Raw genomic sequence first — 18,043 nt, 5'->3', positions numbered from 1 at the left:
CTAAATACAATCCTTTGAAAACAGTTGGGCAGTAAACATCAAGACCCATCTACAATTTAACACAGGAATGTAATTCAAAAGAAGACAACATTCTAAGTGTACAAACACACTGTTTTATAAGGTAAAAACTAGACAGCCTAAACAGAGAAATGCTTAATTATGATCTGTCGATAGGAAATACGACATGCAGCCATTAAAATAATAAATATGGGCTATTTCTGAAAAAAGCAATAAAGTGGGGTGCCTGGGTGGCTCAGTTGGTTAAGCGTCTGGCTCAGCTTATGATTTCACAGTTCGTGAGTTCGAGCCCTGTGTCAGGCTCTGTGCTCGCAGCTCAGAAGCTGGAGCCCGCTTCAGACTCTGTGTCTCCTTCTTTCTCTGCCCCTCCCCTGGTCATGCTCTGTCTCTCAAAAATAAACATTAAAAAAAATTTTTTTTTAACATTTAAAAATTTTTAAAGAAAAAAGCAACAAAGTGAATATAGCTAGACTAAAAAGAAGGTCTAAGAAATTAAAATGCTAAAGGGTTAGTGTTACCGGCTGAATTATGTTAAATATTAAAGTCCTCATCCTCAGGCACCTCAGAATGTGACTGTTATCTGGTCACAGGGTCTTTATTAACACAAGGTGATTAGGGTAGGCCACTCCTATCAACCTGGCTGGTCTTCTTGTGAAAAGAGATTAGGATACAGACAGGCCCAAAGGGAAGACTATGTGAAGACACCAAAAGACAGCCACCTACACTCCAAAGAGAAAGGGTTCAGGGGCGCCTGGGTGGTTTAGTCGGTTAAGCTTCCGACTTTTGCTTAGGTCATGATCTCGCAGTTCGTGGGTTCGAGCCCCGCATCGGGCCCTGTGCTGACTGCCAGCTCAGAGCCTGGAGCCTATTTCAGAGTCTGTGTCTCCCTCTCTCTCTCTGACCCTCCCCTGCTCACACTGTCTCTCTCTCTCCTAGAAATAAATTAAAAAAAAAAAAAGAGAGAGAGAAAGGCTTCCAAAGAAACCAACACAGCTGACACCTTCATCTTGGATGTCTAGCCTCCAGAACAGTGAGAAAATAAATTTCAGTTGTTTAAGTCAATGTGGTACTTTGTCATGACAGCCCTAGCAAACTAATATAGTTAATGTGGCATGATTAACGGGTAAAGACTTTTTCCTCTTCCAATTTCTTAAAATATCTTAGAGCTGGTTTAACAACAATGGTTCTAATATCATGAATTCCCTCTACTGACATGTATTTTCTCTCCTCTAACCCTATAGATGGTTGTTTTGAACATGGCCTCACAAAAGAAAGGGAGCGAGGATGGAAATTTTCAGCTTCATGAGGCTGAACAAAATGCCAATACCATGATTTTACTCCATGGCAAACCACTCTAAAGGAGTGGCTAACTATGAACTCCAGAAAACCTACTGCCCTGAGCATCAGCACATACATTCCTCCAATTAGAGATAAGAATTAGGGGTGCCTGGGTGGCTCAGTCGGTTAACAGCGTCTGACTTTGGCTCAGGGCATGATCTCATGGTTCGTGGGTTCGAGCCCCACGTCAGGCTCTGTGCTGACAGCTAGCTCAGAGCCTGGAGCCTGTCTTCAGATTCTGTATCTCCTTCTCTCTCTGACCCTCCCCTGCTCACAATGTCTCTCTCAAAAATAAATTTTAAAAAATATTTTAAAAAATGGCAAAACTTAAAAAAAAAAAAAAAAAAGAGATAAGAATTAGCCAGCTCATCTTCTGGAGCACAACTGTCCACCAGGGAGGGGTCTGGTCTGTCCCTAATGCTGCAGTGCTATTTAAACACCACATTGAGTTAGCTAAGACACCTCCAGATTCTGGCTCTCTAACTGAAGAAAAGAGAGACTGTTTTAGGACATGGAAAAAGATTCTGATCAAAGCCTCCTAAGGGTGGGAAGAGGGATGGAAGGGCAAGAAATGCTGCCTACTTTTCAGTTCTGCTGGGAACTCTCCATGTCCCAGGGTTCGGGGTCAACTAGTATGATACAAGCCAGGTAAGGAAAGGCAGGAACAGCTCACCCATATCCTGGATACAGAGGAGTATAACCAGGCAGATCCATGAAGAAGCATGACAGGGGTGGCTTAGTAACATTCTGAAGACAGATGAGAAAGAGGAAAACAGGGCAAGACTAGCAGGCAAAAAGAAATCAGAGAGAGAGAGACTGGAAGCCGACCATACATGGAGATTCCACTGGACAAGACTCTCTTCTTGTCTACTTCTCTCCTCCCACCTCTCTCCCAAAGGGAGATGGCTGAGGACTGCATGGGATATGATCCCCCGAGGACACAGATGGTGTCCTGAGAGTGGGCCTTATGGCTATGACTCCAGTCTTAGGTGCAGTCTAGCAGCAAAAGGTCAAAGCTCAGACTTGGATCAGGGAATAGACACACAGGAGTCTTGGGTTTGACTATCTGAATACGGCAGGAGTCTGGTCACCAGACCAGTATTACAACAGTAGATGGGGGGACCTGCAGCAAGTCTGACTTGATGCTGATCACCTGAGCAACCTCATTAAAACTGCTTCTTATTGCAGCACCTGGGTGCTTCAGTCAGTTAAGCATCCAACTTCAGCTCAGGTCATGATCTTGCAGTTTGTGGATTTGAGCCCTGTGTCAGGCTCTGTGCTGACAGCTCAGATCCTGGAGTCTGCTTTGGATTCTGTGTGTCCCTCTCTTTCTGCCCCTCCCCCGCTTACACTCTACCTCTCCCAAAAATAAAATAAAAACATTTAGAAAATTAAAAGAAGAAAACTGTTTCTTATTGACCTGGCCTACCTAGCACATACTAATCAACAGTAGGTGCTCAACAAATGCTTTCTGAATGAAAGAGTGAATTAAATAATTAAAGGAAAATAAAATCTACTTAGTAGCAATAGGCTAGGTTTCACAGTCTAGACTTAATATAGATGAGTGAAGTAAGTAAACATCACTGTGGCATGTAGATAGACAAAGATAAGGAAAACTATGTCATTAATGTGCCCTAAGTGCCATAAAACTATGTCAGGGCTGCCTGATTACAAACATCTGAGGTGAGATGTCAGGTTTAGCTCAAAAAACTTAGCCTTCCTCAGCTCAACATTATCTGAACCAAGCCCCACTAAATCCTCTGCCTTGGGAGGGGGGGTGGGGAAGGAGTTGGGAAACAGAAACAAGGAAATGAGATAGAGAGAGGTTTTTCAACATTCATGTCCCCACTTAAGTCCCCACCTTCGTTATCCTGGTAGGTACTCAGAAATTCCTTTACTCTTAAGAACCTCAAGATTTCCCTAGAAACGCTGAGGGCTTATTGTCAATTGGTTTAAAGTTGCGGAATGTACTAAGCAGCCACATATTACAGGACTAAATAGTAACAATGACTCCTAGTATAATCAAGTCTTAAGATCCCAGATAAGAATAAGAATATATATATATATGATGATATGTGATGAAATCAGCCACCTACAAAGGCCTTCTCTAAAAAAGAAGTTATTTCAGGGTCCCCAAGACCGCCCACATGTGTATAATTGTACTCGTAGCCAAATTTTATTACAGTAAATTATATAACAGTGAATTTATCGGCAAGAGAAAAGGGTAGGTGGAATCTGGAGAAACTTCTGCATAGGCTTCCTCATGCTCTCTCCTTCCTGTAAAGGTATACGCTGAGCATGCTCCCTTCTACTGTAGCAAACAATGTAGTGACATATGTACTATGTTTGTACCTAGGAAGTCCAACAGAGACACAGTACCCAAGGTTTTTATAGACACAGGTACTGTCTGCCTAGCAACCATTAAAATCCCAGAGTCCAAGAAAGAAAGCAGGTGTTCAGTACAAATCACATTAATTGTACAAAGAGTCTAGGCACAGTGAAACACTCTTATCAGTTAGGAAATTGAAGGAACAGTTCAGGTGCCAAGTTCCCATATGTGAGCCCAGGACCAATCTTGCAAGCAATCCCTTCTGAAGCCTCAGGCTTGCTCTGTTAACTCTTTTCTGATTTGTGAATGTTGCCAATGAGAATGAAGTACCTCCCAAACTAAGAGATGGTATTGGGCAGCTGACAATCTAAAAAATACATTTTTAAAAAATGTTTATTTATTTGGGCAGGGGGAAAACACAGGAGGAGCAGAGAGGGAGAGAGAGAATCCCAAGCAGGCCCCACGATGTCAGTACAGAGCCCAATGTAGGGCTCAAACTCATTAACTGTGAGATCATGACCTGAGCCAAAACCAAGAGTCAGACACTTAACCAACTGAGCTTCCCAGGCACCCCTAAAAGCTGTATTAATTAGTTGTAGAATATATTGTAATTTTGACAACTGAAGCAGTCACTATAAAATACAAAGCTAACAGCACTGCAATTACAGAATGTTCTTGTGATTATCCAAGAAAGCTGAAGAAGGCCAGTTGAGCATAAGGTGCGTTTCTCAGAATTACTGAGTGGAAATAGGTGCCCTGCTAGAGCTGCAGGACTGTCTTTTTTCCCCTTAATTTTAATGTTTATTTATTTTTGAGAGATAGTGCACACACCCACTCATGTGAGCAAGGGAGGGGCAGAGGGAGAGGGATACAGAGTATCTAGAGCAGGATCCATGCTGCCAGTGCAAAGCCCAATGTGGCACTGGAACCCATGAGCCATGAGATCATGACCTGAACCGGTCGGACATTCAACTGATGAGCCACCCAGGCGCCCCTGCAGGACCGTCTTCTTCTTTTTTTTTATATTTTTTTTAATGTTTTATTTATTTCTAGGAGAGACAGAGACAGCGCGAGCAGGGGAGGGTCAGAGAGAGAGGGAGTCACAGACTGAAACAGGCTCCAGGCTCTGAGCTGGCAGTCAGCACAGAGCCCGACTTTGGGCTCGAACCCACGAACCGCGAGATCATGACCTAAGCGAAAGTCGAAAGTCGGACGCTTAACCGACTAAGCCACCCAGGCGCCCCAAGACAGTCTTCTTAAAGATCACCCACTCCCCTGCAATCTCTTCTCTCTTCTTCAAGTCCAGCAAGCAAACTTCTGATAGGATTTTTGGTCCTCCTACTAAGAAGAGAATGTGCTGACCAGCTGGCATGAATTTTACTTGATAAGCCAGCACTGTGGTCCATTACTCAGGCTCATCCAATGGTAACAGTTCTTAATCATTAGGTACCCATGTGCCTGCCTAGTGTCATTTTGTTGATCCTCATAATACTCTTAACAAGTATTGACCTTATATTTTGCAAGAGAAACCAAACGATCATATTGGGGAACTGAGCTACCCAGAGTCACACTAATGCAAGCAAACAATACAGGATTAAAATTCAGTAGTCCTATCTCTAGAACTCATATTCTTTCCATTCTATTGAATTCCTCCCTCAGTCAGAAGTTAGGTTGACATCAGTCTCCCAGGATCTGCTTACCCTGCGGGTAAGTGAGAAATCAGGTTTAAGAACGCACAAAGCCAAGGAAGGAGTAGGTCACTATGCCAGAGTGCCTAACATAGCATTTCAGCTTCACCACTCACCAGAGCCACAAAACTACTCTCAACAGCAGCAGGCAGGTCTCCAGTCTCCCTCCTCTTAAACAACAGATCTCTTTCCACCTGCCATAAAGATGTGTGAAAAAAGAATCCCATCCTTTCGGTGCTAATACACTTTAATGAGTCTCATCACACCACTGGGGTCCACGGTGGGGAAAGAAAGCTGACATTTACTGTTCATCCATTCTGCTCAGGCACTTTATGCTTTGAACTCATGTACTCAAGAACCACTTCATTTCACACATAAGGAAACAGGCTCTGAGAGTTGAAGTAACTTGCCCAAGAGGACAAATAGTGACAGTGCGGGGACCAAACAGGTCTGACTCTAATATCTGTTCCTTCCACCATCCGAGCCACATCTTTGACTTGCCTTTCACTTTTCTCCCAAGGAAAAGATATTCCCAGCATAAGTTGTCCTTTCTTCCTCTGAAGGAATCCTGAGTTCAGTTCTCTGCCCATGACAGTTCATTACCCTTTCCAGGCCACTGTCCCTTCTTCAAACACCATCTTTTTACCCGTCTAATGCTCCCTCTAGACTCACGGAAAAACAATGCGCAGATCTGCACTTTAGAAGGCACTTTCAGATTTACTATTCCACTTGCCCTTCACAACATCATGAAGTGGGCAAAGCAGGTGAAACCAACCCCATTTTACGAGAAAGGCATCTCTCCAAGGTCACGGAATAAAAAGCAGAGGGGGAGCAGAGTCCCAGGTTGTTGACCCTAATCCTTTGCTCTTCCCACTGCTTCTCACTGCCTGCCGCCCCTGCTCCCGCCCCTGCGATGTCACAAGGTGCCCCCTCGGCTCAAATCCCGGCCTGCAGCTCATGAACCTCGTACGCCACCCACCCGCAACGTCCCTACCTGCTCTGCCCACTCCTTGCCCAAATCCCCCCACCCTAACCCCTCTCTCTTCAGCAGCGCCCTCTGCCCATCGGCCTCCTCACCCCGCCGGCTCCCTCCCCTCACACATCCCTCCTGTCAAAGTGCAGCTCGAGACTCCCGCTTGATCAGGCACAGACCCTCGCTCCGCCTCCCCGCTTCACCACCCTAGACCTCTTCTCCTGTCAGCTCGCGGCCCGCGCGGCCAAAGCTACCTTCTCCAATGATGCGGGTCTCTGCACTGCCAGGGAGCGGGCCAATGACAGGACCGTGTTGAAATAGAAGCCCCGTGAGGCGCTGGAGCCGGAGCCAGAGCCGCCGCCGCCGCCGCCACCGCCGCCACCGCCGCCACCGCCCCCTCCCCGGGCCGCGGCTGCCGCCATCGTCGCGCGCGCGGCGGCGCTGCCCGCGGGCCTCCCGCACCCGGCCTGCGAACTGCAGAACTCACGGCGCAGGCGCGGCGGCATCCGGCTTCCCCGACACGTGACCTGTGTTGTAGACACTGGGTGGGGCGTGGCCGCGGGGCGATCCCACCGCTGGAGGGGAGAGACATATCGAGGGGTAGGCTTAAGTCGCGCGCACCGGGCGTGGCTCCCCCCCAAGCCGCCGAGCAAGATAGTCAGCTCCGAAGGCGGGTCCTCCCACGCAAGGCTGGCGGAAGGAGCTCGCTCTGCGACCGCGGAGTGGTGGCCTGTAGAGCTTCGTTGGGTGGCGGGACGCGGAGACAAGGGGCTGCAGAGCGGTGAGTGCTTCCCAAGGGCTTCGGGAGGGCGGCCTGGACCCCTGCAGGCCCGCAAAAGCTGTTCCTCGCCTTAGCCACGCACCTCCTTTTCCTGCCCAGACCAAGACGAACGCCGGCACCATGTCGGCCTACCCCAAAAGCTATAACCCATTCGACGACGACGCAGAGGATGAGGGCTCCCGGCCGGCTCCGTGGAAGGACGACCGGGACCTCCCCGATGGACTCGGCGCGCCCGCGGACAGGCAGCAGTACCTGCGGCAGGAGGTGATGCGCAGGGCCGAGGCCACGGCCGCCAGCACCAACAGGTCACTGTCCCTCATGTACGAGTCCGAGAGGATCGGCGTCGCCTCTTCCGAGGTGAGTCTGTAGCAGGGCTGCGTGGACCGACCAGTCTGAATTGTCACACGGGGTCAAGAAACGTTCACCTTCCAAAGACGTGTGTATCTTGAGTGTTTGAAAGAGGCAGTTTGCCCCCAATAGTCTTCCTTAGTTATTAGCGGAGCTTGGGTTAAGGAAATGGAGAGTCTGTTTCTTTTATAACATTTCCTACGCTTCAGCCATCCCTGAATGACCCAGAATGGGTGAGGATTGTGCGTGCTGGTGTGTGAAGCGTCAGCTAATGGGTCTTGAGTTCTTTCCTGTTACTGACCACTTCACCTTGCCAGTAGAGATGATGACGTCTGTCTGGACAACTGCTGAGTAAGCCATAACCCAAGTTTGGTCAAATCTAGGGCCTTACCTTTATTTGCCAAATCCAAATGAAGGTGTCCTAGATAGACAGTGTATGGTTTCTGACAGTTCGTTGCTTCAGTTCACCTTAGTCAATTCTTCTTTCCACTCATAGGGGATGTCAGGCTCCACATTTTCTCCTTAGCCTACTAACGAAATGGTTTTGTGTGGGCATTTGTTTTTTTAAGTTCTTAAAAATGTAATAGTAGATCCCTGATATATGAGCTAAGTTTAATTTTAGTTTGTAGTTTTTTTGTTTTTTTCCATGACCTGAGCCAAAATCAAGAGTTGGTCGTTCAACCAACTGAGCCACCCAAGCACCCCTTTAAGTACTTGTAGCTTTGAAACTTAGTGCTGGAAGCTAAAGTGTTTTCTTCCTCCATGGATCCCTCAGTAACTTTTTTTCTCTGGCAAAGTTCATTCTGATCTGATCACTTACAGTCTTGACGAAGTTTGAGGTATGTTGATTAATTTCTCAAATAGTCATCTGGGTCATTTCCCCACTGCCACTTTGTTGGTTATTTTTTTCTTCTCCACTTCTCCCTGTTACAGTATCTCTCATTGGCCCATCTTCCTGTCTTTGGTCTCCTTAAGGAAATTTAGGTGTAGTTCTTATATCTGCTGGATTCCTGTGTTTGAGTCTAAATGAAAAATGTTGACTAAGATTTGGGAGGCTTGCCTAAGGTCTTAGGGCCCGAGGAGAGGAGTTACTTAATTGTGGGTCCCAGGTCCAAGGAAGCCAAGTAAGAAGTGTGTGAAGGGACATCTCTGGAAATGGTGAGAACAATTGAAGTAGGAAATCAGAGTGATACCAAGTAGAGTATCATGGCAGAGGATAAACTTGAATCTGGCTTTTAAGACTACGATTTAGACAGGAGTGAGGAGGGGGAGAAAGAGGAGCAGGGGGGATGTTCCTAGAGCAGAGAGAAGCAATACAAAGGCACCAGCCCACCACCAGAGCTCCTGGACTCCAGTAGGGAAGTGATGTGCAGGTTGCATTGAAGGAAAGAGCCCAGAGGAGGCAGCTTAGGAGCCTTTCATGGTCAGAGGAAAGTGTTTTTCAGAGGAAAGGAGAATCATAAACATAATAGAGATGAGTGGTTTCACATGGTTTGTGGTGACATCTCCTCCCCATGCTACCCCCGAAGTCCCTTTTATTTGTGCAAAGGGGACGATGAGAACAGAGGCAGCGTGACACCTCAGGGTTGTGAGGTTTGGACTGGACCAAGCTGGCATTGTTCTGAGAGGTACAGTATGATCATGACTGGGCAGGTGACACAGGCACTGTCATAAGTATGGCAGTGAATTTTTCCAGGATTGAGTCAGTTCTCAATTACCAGAGGTCCTGGGAGGCAGGAATGGTCAGCTCCCCTTTCCCCATCCTACTCTGTACTCTCCAGACTGCCTTTGAGTCACTCTTTGATTCCAGTCAGAATGGGAATGGGACTGGGGCTTGTAAGCTCTTCCTGCCTCTCAGTGCACATTGTGGCTCCCAGCAGACCCGAGTCACCTGCTAACCTCCCAACTTAGAGACCCTGTGGTGAGCCAAGCCAAAACATGATAGGTTCTTATAGAAGGTTAGGAGTTTACAAATATTAGGTTGGAAAGTCGTCATTCAGTCCCAGCTTGGCAGAAGTAAGAAAATTACTGAGTCAGGTCATCTCTAGCGAAGGAGAGCTGTGCTCCTCCTGTGAAACCTGACAAGGTTTGTTTCTCACAAGGAGTGTGAGCCACAGGTCATGGCCACCAACGGACGGAATTAGAGCAGAGCAGGTTGTACTCAACTGGCCTGGTAAGCACAGTTCAGGACCACGGACTCGTAGGCCACTCAGCAATTCTTCTGTGTTGCAAGCATGATTTATTTATTCTCCTCTTATGTATGGTTTAACTTTTATGAGGCAATATCCAGTCACATAGTTTAAAATTTAGAGCATACAGAAGACTATGAAGTTTCCTCTGCCCCCACGGCCACCAGTTACTGTCAATTCCTTCAGTGTCCTTGTGGAGGTATTCTATCTACAGAGCCATCCCTATAGTCCTTTCCTTTTTCTTATTCCCCAGCAATATATAATGCGCTGCTCTTTTTTTTTTTTTATGGCTGTTTCATATTTCATTGAATGAATGACTTATATTTGTGTAGCCAGCCCCCTAGTGATAGGTATTTGCGTCGTTTGGGCAAGCCTGTAGAGACATCCCTGCCCAGAATGTTCCTTGTTCCCTCTGGCAGGTGAGCATGCTCCTGTGTAGTTTTGTGAAACCTGGGATCTCATTTCAGGGGAGTCCAGCAATAAGTGTTAGACCAGTGCCTGAACGGCTGGCGCAGTAACATCAATGGAATGGAAGTGGTGTTTGCTAGGCCACCACACAACCACGTAGGCATGGCAGACTACTTGCCCAACTGGCAGACCTTAGTGTTTAACCCCTCCAGAGGTCGAATGTGGCTGACGGCCCCCATCATAAATCACAGTGTTAGCATAAACTATCTGGACTACCCTAAGGACTCAGGTAAATAAAGACACTTTTATCAGAGTAATCTAAGGGCAGGGAGCCAGGCAAGGCCTTTCTTTGGAACATGCAGTGTGTGGACAGCCCAGGCATGCTGAGTTAGTCCTTTAGTGTGGGCCCCCGGTCAGCCTGCACACATGCAGTGAGGAACTCCAGCTTTACCACCTTTGCCCTTGGTGGATTTTCATACAATCTAAGACTAGGTTTGTGTTTTTATAATCCACTCTATACTACTGCAGTAAGACAGGGCCCCACTTTGAGCATGTTCCATGCTTGTGCATCTATGTACTCCACTAGCAAGGGAGGGACATGATGGAGATGAATTTCAAGTTTCTAGATTCGGCTTAATGACTCCAGATTGATCTCCACCTACCTATCATTTGATACCTGAGTTTTTTTTTTTCTTTTTTTAATGTTTGTTTATTTTTGAGGTGGAGGAGGGGCAGAGAGAGGGGGACAGAGGATCCAAAGTGAACTTTGGTGCTGACAGCAGAGAGCCCAATGTGGGGCTTGATCTCATGAACCAGGAGATCATGACCTGAGCTGAAGTCGGATGCTCAACTGACTGAGTCACCCAGGCGCCCCTGAGTTGTTGGGTTGGTGTTTTTGTTTTTTTTTTAAGTTTATTTATTTTGAGAGAGAGGCGAGGGAGGGGCAGAGAGAGAGAATCCCAAGCAGGCTCTGTGCTGTCATCATAGAACCCAACGCAGGGCTCAGTCTCATGAACCATGAGATCATGATCTGAGCCAAAATCAAGAGTTGGACACTCAACCAACTAAGCTACCCAGGTGCCCCTCAATACCTGAGTTTAATTACGAGTGCAATACGAGGACCTTAGTACTGATATTTTCCCTAAGAACCTCAGGATCTGACTTGGTCAGGGAAGACAACCAGGCCCGACTGACCTTATGAGATGCATCAGCTATGAATTGGAGTTGGGATCTGGTGGTCACTACTGCCCTCTGCGAAGCCTGCTGGGTCGTGCCTGGCATCCTGCCTGCTCCGTCACCTCATGCTCACATTCCTCTTCCTCTCTCAGTTCCCCCAGCTGGCCCTGCCACTCTGGGCTTCCTCCTCTGCTCAGAATCTCTTGCCACACTCCAACCCTTTGCCTCCCTAACTTCAGCTTTCAATTTCCCCTTCAGTGTCACCTCATCAGGCAGCCTCCCTAACCACCCCCCTTAAGTCAGGCAAGGAGTCACTGCTAAGGGCTTACCCTGGCAGAGTGCCCATCATGTATGTATAGGATAGCTTTCTTTCTGCCTCCCCCAAGAGACTCTTAAGCTTGCCTTCTCTGGATTCTCAGCACCGAAGTGTCATCAACCAATGAAAAGTCAAATTGAACTTGACTCTTTGTGCCGTCCACCAAGACTGTAAGCTCTGTCAGGGCAGAATCTGGGGCTGATTAGTTCACCCCTGAATCCCTAGCACCTGGAACAGTGGCTGGCAGAGAATAATATCTGTTGGTGGATATTTTGTAGGACTCTGTGTGTGTGTTCTACCAGCAGGGATTGCGTGACATGTTCACACCCTCACAACTGGGGCATAACCCATCTGGCCAGAAGTCGCCTCACATAGGACAGAGTATACCCTCACAGGGTCTTTAGCTGTCTTTTGCTTCCTCTTACTGTATCAGGAATCCCTGTTTGACAAGAGCCACAAACCAAAGGGGAAATTGAGGCATCGCCTGTCTCTGTGCTGTCCCTCAGTGTAGTACCACTGGCCCAACCAGATCTTTTCTCTATTTTCTTTTCCCAGTTTAGCTTTAGAAAACTCGTTTTGGTTGAGAATGCAAACTGGTGCAGCCACTCTGGAAACCACCATGGAGGTTCCTCAAAAAATTAAAAATAGAACTACTCTACAACCCAGCAATTGCACTACTAGGTATTTATCCAAGGGATACATATGTGCTGTTTAGGAGGGGCACATGCACCCCAATGTTTATAGCAGCACTATCAACAATAGCCAAAGTATGGAAAGAGCCCAAATGTCCGTCGATGGATGAATAGATAAAGAAGATGTGGTATATGTATACAACGGAGTATTACTCGGAAATAAAAAAGAATGAAATCTTGCCATTTGCAACTATGTGGATGGAACTGGAGGATATTATGCTAAGTGAAATTAGTCACAGAAAGACACATATCATATGACTTCACTCATATGAAGAATTTAAGATACAAAACAGATGAACATACAGGAAGGGAAGCAAAAATAATCTAAAAACAGGGAGGGGACAAAACATAAGAGACTCTTAAACGTAGAGAACAACCTGAGGGTTGTGGGAGGGGACATGGACTAAATGGGTAATGGGCATTAAGGAAGGCACTTGCTGGGATGAGCACTGGGCGTTATATATAGGGGATGAATCCCTGGAATCTACTCCTGAAATCACTGTTGCACTGCATGCTAACTAACTTGGATGTAAATTTAAAAATAAATTAATTGATTAAAAAAAAAAACTCCTTTTGGAGCTCAGGGCTGGGGAGGAGGGTGGATCACCTATAATGCTGACATCTGAGCTTTGCATGCATACCCTTTACACTGAGGGCATTCTCTCAAGCTCCACCCTGCCCCCCCCATAGGCCACCCTTGCCTCTCAGCGACCTCCATTCTGAAAGGGAGCAATGATGATAGGACATGGGCCCCCTTTTAGGGAATAGGAGGATGTCTGAGGACTGGAGTGTTTGAGGCCTGCCTTCATAATGGCTGGTGCGGGGTCGACCTAATGGCTGGTGCGGGGTCGACCTGGCTTTCTGTCCTGGCTTTCCTGATATTTGCTCTGCCAAGACCACCTTCCTCATTAGTTAGAACTAGGTCACAAGCACTTGGAGCCTGGTCCTTTCCTTTGCCTCAGAAGAAGGACTTTAGCAGAAATTCCTCCTCTCCTAGCCTCCTGATCAGCATATCACCTCTGGTGAACACCAGCTTCCAGTTCACAGAAACTTCCAGAGACCCGAAGAGCTCTCACTCTCACTGGCCTTCCAGCCTCACAGCAGAAAGGCCACCCTCATGGATTTCTCTTCACTTCGATCATAACATCTAAGTAGGACATTTGGTTTCCTTACCAAGTCCACACAGTGACGCAGACTCAAAGTTTGAGAGACCGTGTTAGCTGTGAACAGAAGAAAATAAACCCTCACTGTGAACTGGGGAGGGCTTTGTCAGCTGTTGGTCACCGCTGCCACTCTCCAAATTGAGGTCAGGAGGCCAAGGCGAGAAGGCAAGTGGTTGGTGAGATGAGCCACCACAAGAGACCTCACTGTCAGGGAAGCCAGGGCCCTGCCTCCTGGTGCACCAGAGCCCTGACCAGCACTCCCACCCCCAGCTGCCAGGCTACCTCTCCGGCTCCACATTCTTTATATTCTGCAGCGGGAGACATAAGGTGGTGGAACTGTACTGTGAGCAGTACATCAACTCAAAAAACCCATGAATGCTGGAGAAAACCATTTCGATCCTAATTTAGACCTCTGCCTTATTCCAGAAAAGACTTCCCTCAGAATGGACAGAAGTTGGGGCACCTGGGTGGCTCAGTTGGTCAAGTGTCTGATTCTTGGTTTTGGCTCAGGTCAGGATCTCACATGAATTTGAGCCCCGCATTGGGCTCTGTGCTGATGACGTGAAGCCTACTTGGGATTCTCCCTCTCCTTCTCTCTCTGCCCCCCCCCCCCCCCCCCCCCCCCCCCCCCCCCCCCCCCCCCCCCCCCGCCGGTTACACTCTCTCTCCCTCTCTCAAGATAAATAAACTTAGAAAAATAAAAAGAACAGCAGAAGCTAACAAACCTGAGGTGTTGGAAGAAGTAGAAACTCTAGATAAATTAGCAGCTCTGGGGTTTTTTGTTTTTTGTTTTCTTCTAAAAATGAGCCCTCACAAGATTTGACAACAGTCCAGGCATTTGCAAGAATGACAGTCCAGAAAAGAGTTTTCCTTTTGCTTAACAAAAGAAAAAAAACTGATGGTTTCTTCAAGACGTGTTTCATGAGCTGGTGAAAAATAAGTGTTCAAAGCTATAAAGCTTAGAAGTTCTAAGTTTATTTCCAACAAGAGTTCAACAGAATAGTAAATTCAAGGGACCCTGGGTGGTTCAGTCGGTTAAGTGTCCGATTTTGGCTCAGGTCACAATCTCATGGTTTGTGAGTTCGAGCTCAGCATCGGGCTCTGTGCTGATAGCTTAGAGGCTGGACCCTGCTTCAGATTCTGTGTCTCCCTCTCTCTCTGCCCCTCCCCTGCTTGCACTCTGTCTCTCTCTCAAAAATAAATAATAAACCTTAAAAAACTTTAAAAATATTCTATTCCTGAAATCATTTTTGCACTACATCCTAACTTGGATATAAATTTAATTTAAAATTAATTAAAAATTAAACATTTTTAAATAAAATAATAGTAAATTCAACAGATGTTTTTGCTTTCTGCCTGTATATTCTATGTTAAAATTTCATCCATTATAAACATTAAGAACTCAAGTTATATGATGGGTCCCTAAATGTTCTAAAGGCCTTCTACTAACACCTTTATAAGTAAAATGGACTCTAATAAACCCCTTCTATATATATTTTGTTTTTATCCTTCAGTTGTCTAGGGTGTTTATTCAAAAATTGCTCAGGGGATGCCTGGGCGGCTCAGTTGGTTAAGTATCTAACTTCAGCCAGGGCCTTGATCTTAAGGTGAATGAGTTCAAGCCCTGCGTTGGGCTCTGTGCTGGCAGTTCAGAGCCTGGAGCCTGCTTTGGATTCTGTGTGTGTGTCTCTCTGTCTGCCCCTCTCCCACTCATACTCTGTCTCTCAAAAATGAATAAATGTTCAAGAAAATTGCTCAGGACTCTGTTTTTAGGTATGACGAGAGAAATCTCTAAAGATTACTGCCATAGTTAATAGAACTGCTGAGCCACAGCAGATCCAGGGTTAGAAGAGGGCAGGGGCTGCCTCACAAAGTAAAACAGGGAAAGTTTGAGAGTCTCCTGGCTAGAGAGGCAGATCACAGAGAAAACGTGGCTGGAATGGCCTGAAATAGGGGCCAAAGCAAGTTTGGCACAAAGAAAGGAAGCTGTTAGTGTTGCTGAGGTGGTGAGTTCACATCCACCACCAGAATCATCAGCTCTTGAGGAATGTGGTCCAGGCTGTCCCTGTGGCCACAGAGCATCATTCACTTGTCCATTCGGCAGTCCTGCAGCGAGCTGCTGCTCTGGGTGAGACACTGGGGACCCAGTGAACAAAGTGGGTCCCTGTCTCATGGAGTTTGCATGCTGTAAAGAAAACTAAGGTAGGTGAGGGTGTAGAGAGGTGGGTTGAGGGTAGAAGAAGCTCTACTTTAGAGAAGATGTTCAGGGAAGACTTCTCTGAGGAATGGCCTCTGAGCAGAGACCTGAATTAAACAAAGAAAGCCATACCGGTATCTGGATGAAGATCATTACAGGAAGAGAAAGTAGCATGTAAAAGGCCCTGGGGGGGCGCCTGGGTGGTTCAGTTGGTTAAGCGCCCGACTTCTGCTCAGGTCATGATCTCACTGTTTGTGGGTTCAATCCCTGCATTGGGGTCTGTGCTGACAACTAACTCAGAGCCTGGAGCCTGCTTCAGGTTCTGTATCTCCCTCTCTCTCTGACCCTTGCCTGTTCACTCTGTGTGTGTCTCTGTCTCTCTGAAATAAATAAAAGCATTAAAAGTTTAAAAATAAAAATAAAAAATAAAAGGCCCTGGGATAGAGTCACCTTTGTTACAGGTTTTGAAGCTGAAACTATGGATAATTTGGAATCAGATATTAACAGGGCCCAGAAAGGCCTCAGAACCTAGCCTGTGAAGTAATTTTAAGACATGACCAGGGCCAGGTGGCTCCAGTGTCCCAGTGGAAATTCCATATCTGTAAAGGGGGAATATAAGAGCCACAGTCCATGGGACAGTGCCAGGTCAAAGCCTGTAAGGTTACAAATTACGGGGCCAGGAAAGGGAGAGGGCTAGAGAGTGTGCCGCCCATCCAGGGCCTGCACTCTGGCCCCTGCAGGCATGCATCATCTATCTTAACAGGGTCCTGTGAGCCAGCCTTATATGGGCAAGAGGGAAAAGGAACTCAGAAACAAATATGAAAGAAAGCAAGTAGAGGCAGGACAGGGAAAGGCAGACAAAGGAATGAATGAGTTGTCAGAAATGATAACATGCTTCTGACAGATGACAGCGTCTGTGTCCGTATGTGCTCACTGAGGGTTTGTGACAAACCTGCTGTGTACAGTCCTCTGCAGAGAAGGGGAAATTACAAAATGGTGTAATGCCATCACCTCTCATTTTCCCCAGGAGCTCGTCCGTCAGCGAGGCGTCTTAGAACGCACAGAGAAGATGGTGGACAAGATGGATCAAGATTTGAAGACCAGCCAGAAGCACATTAACAGCATTAAGAGCATGTTTGGGGGGCTCGTCAATTACTTCAAATCCAAACCAGCAGAGACGACACTGGAACAGAATGGAACCATCACCCCCCAGGCCAATAGCAGGTAAGTGGAATTTTAGCCATCCTGGTATGAAGTAGCTGAAAGTGGCATTTAGTGCAAATGGTCAAGACTTTCAAGCCACTTCTAGCGCTTTAAAGGGATCCAAGGTCTTTGTAAGTTACCAATTGGGAGGGATTTATCTTCACACGTTTTGAATATTACTTTAAGTTTATTTATTTTTGAGACAGGGAGAGAGAGCGAGCATGAGCAGGGGAGGGACAGTGAGAGAAGGAAACACAGAATCTGAAGTAGGCTCCAGGCTCTGAGCTGTGAGTACAGAGCCCAACACAGGGTTTGAACTCACAAACTGTGAGATCATGACATGAGCCAAAGTCAGCCACTTAACCAACTGAGCCACTCAGGTGCCCCTGTCTTCACACATTTTGAAACAAACATTTCTCCAGGGCTCCTGATTATGTTCATTTGATTGATATCTGGTCTGTATAAATTAGGTCTCCAATAAAATTAAATTACTGCTCCAGTAATTATAAGTTGAAAGAATGTTCACCTCAAAAAGCTTAATCAGCATAAATGTAATTCACTTCACAGAATTTTTTAAATTCTTTAAAAAGTCTTTGGTTTTGACACTGAGATACCACCTCACGCCAGTCAGAGTGGCTAAAATGAGCAAATCAGAGAACTCTAGATGCTGGCGAGGATGTGGAGAAACAGGCACCCTCCTACACTATTGGTGGGAATGTAAACTGGTACAGCCCCTCTGGAAAACAATGTGGAGGTTCCTCAGGAAACTAACAATAGAACTCCCCTATGACCCAGCAATAGCACTGCTAGGAATTTACCCAAGGGATACAGAAATGCTGAGGCATAGGAGCACATGTACCCCAATGCTCACAGCAGCACTCTCAACAATAGCTAAAACATGGAAAGAGCCTAAGTGTCCATCAATGGACGAATGGGTCAAGAAGATGTGGTTTATCTTTACCGTGGAATACTACATGGCAATGAGAAAGAATGAAATCTGGCCATGTGTAGCAACATGGATGGACCTTGAGGGTGTTATGCTGAGCGAAATAAGTCAGGCAGAAAAGGACAAATAACATATGTTTGCACATATAGGAGGATTGGGAGGAACTTAACAGAGGACCATGGGGAGAAGAAGGGGAGAAATGGTGGGGGAAAGGGAGAGAGGCAAACCATGAGAGACTCTTGAATGCTGAGAACAAACTGAGGACTCATGGGTGTCGG

The 18,043-nt window shown here is 46.6% G+C and overlaps 2 protein-coding genes and 1 non-coding gene across 5 annotated transcripts in view; 2 read left to right on the top strand and 1 right to left on the bottom strand.

Annotated features, from left to right (window-relative positions):
• The window catches only part of PI4KA (phosphatidylinositol 4-kinase alpha), a 120,563-nt gene extending 113,749 nt beyond the window's left edge, over positions 1-6,814 (bottom strand). For both annotated transcript variants that reach the window (XM_039242823.1, XM_039242824.1), the window contains exon 1: positions 6,601-6,814. In XM_039242823.1, coding sequence (XP_039098754.1) covers positions 6,601-6,768 — 168 coding nt within the window. In that variant the 5' untranslated portion in view covers positions 6,769-6,814. The remainder of the gene's footprint in view (positions 1-6,600) is intronic.
• TRNAQ-UUG lies at positions 1,464-1,550 on the top strand. Its single transcript has one exon. It is a non-coding gene; the product is annotated as a tRNA-Gln (tRNA).
• Positions 6,815-6,954: 140 nt separating the features above from the next.
• Positions 6,955-18,043, top strand: part of SNAP29 (synaptosome associated protein 29) — a 28,109-nt gene continuing 17,020 nt past the window's right edge. Inside the window, exons 1-3 of one of the 2 annotated variants that reach the window (XM_039242888.1) lie at positions 6,955-7,127; positions 7,227-7,484; positions 16,644-16,840. In XM_039242888.1, coding sequence (XP_039098819.1) covers positions 7,248-7,484; positions 16,644-16,840 — 434 coding nt within the window. In that variant the 5' untranslated portion in view covers positions 6,955-7,127; positions 7,227-7,247. Of the gene's footprint in view, positions 7,128-7,201; positions 7,485-16,643; positions 16,841-18,043 lie in introns of both variants that reach the window. The other variant, XM_039242889.1, reaches the window with a different exon arrangement.

This window comes from Hyaena hyaena, unplaced genomic scaffold (assembly GCF_003009895.1).
Source record: "Hyaena hyaena isolate Hyena2069 unplaced genomic scaffold, ASM300989v1 scaffold_219, whole genome shotgun sequence".
In the NCBI taxonomy this organism is placed as follows: Eukaryota; Metazoa; Chordata; class Mammalia; order Carnivora; family Hyaenidae; genus Hyaena; species Hyaena hyaena.
Note: the sequence above shows the minus strand (reverse complement) of the source record. Positions and strands in the feature narration are given on the sequence as shown.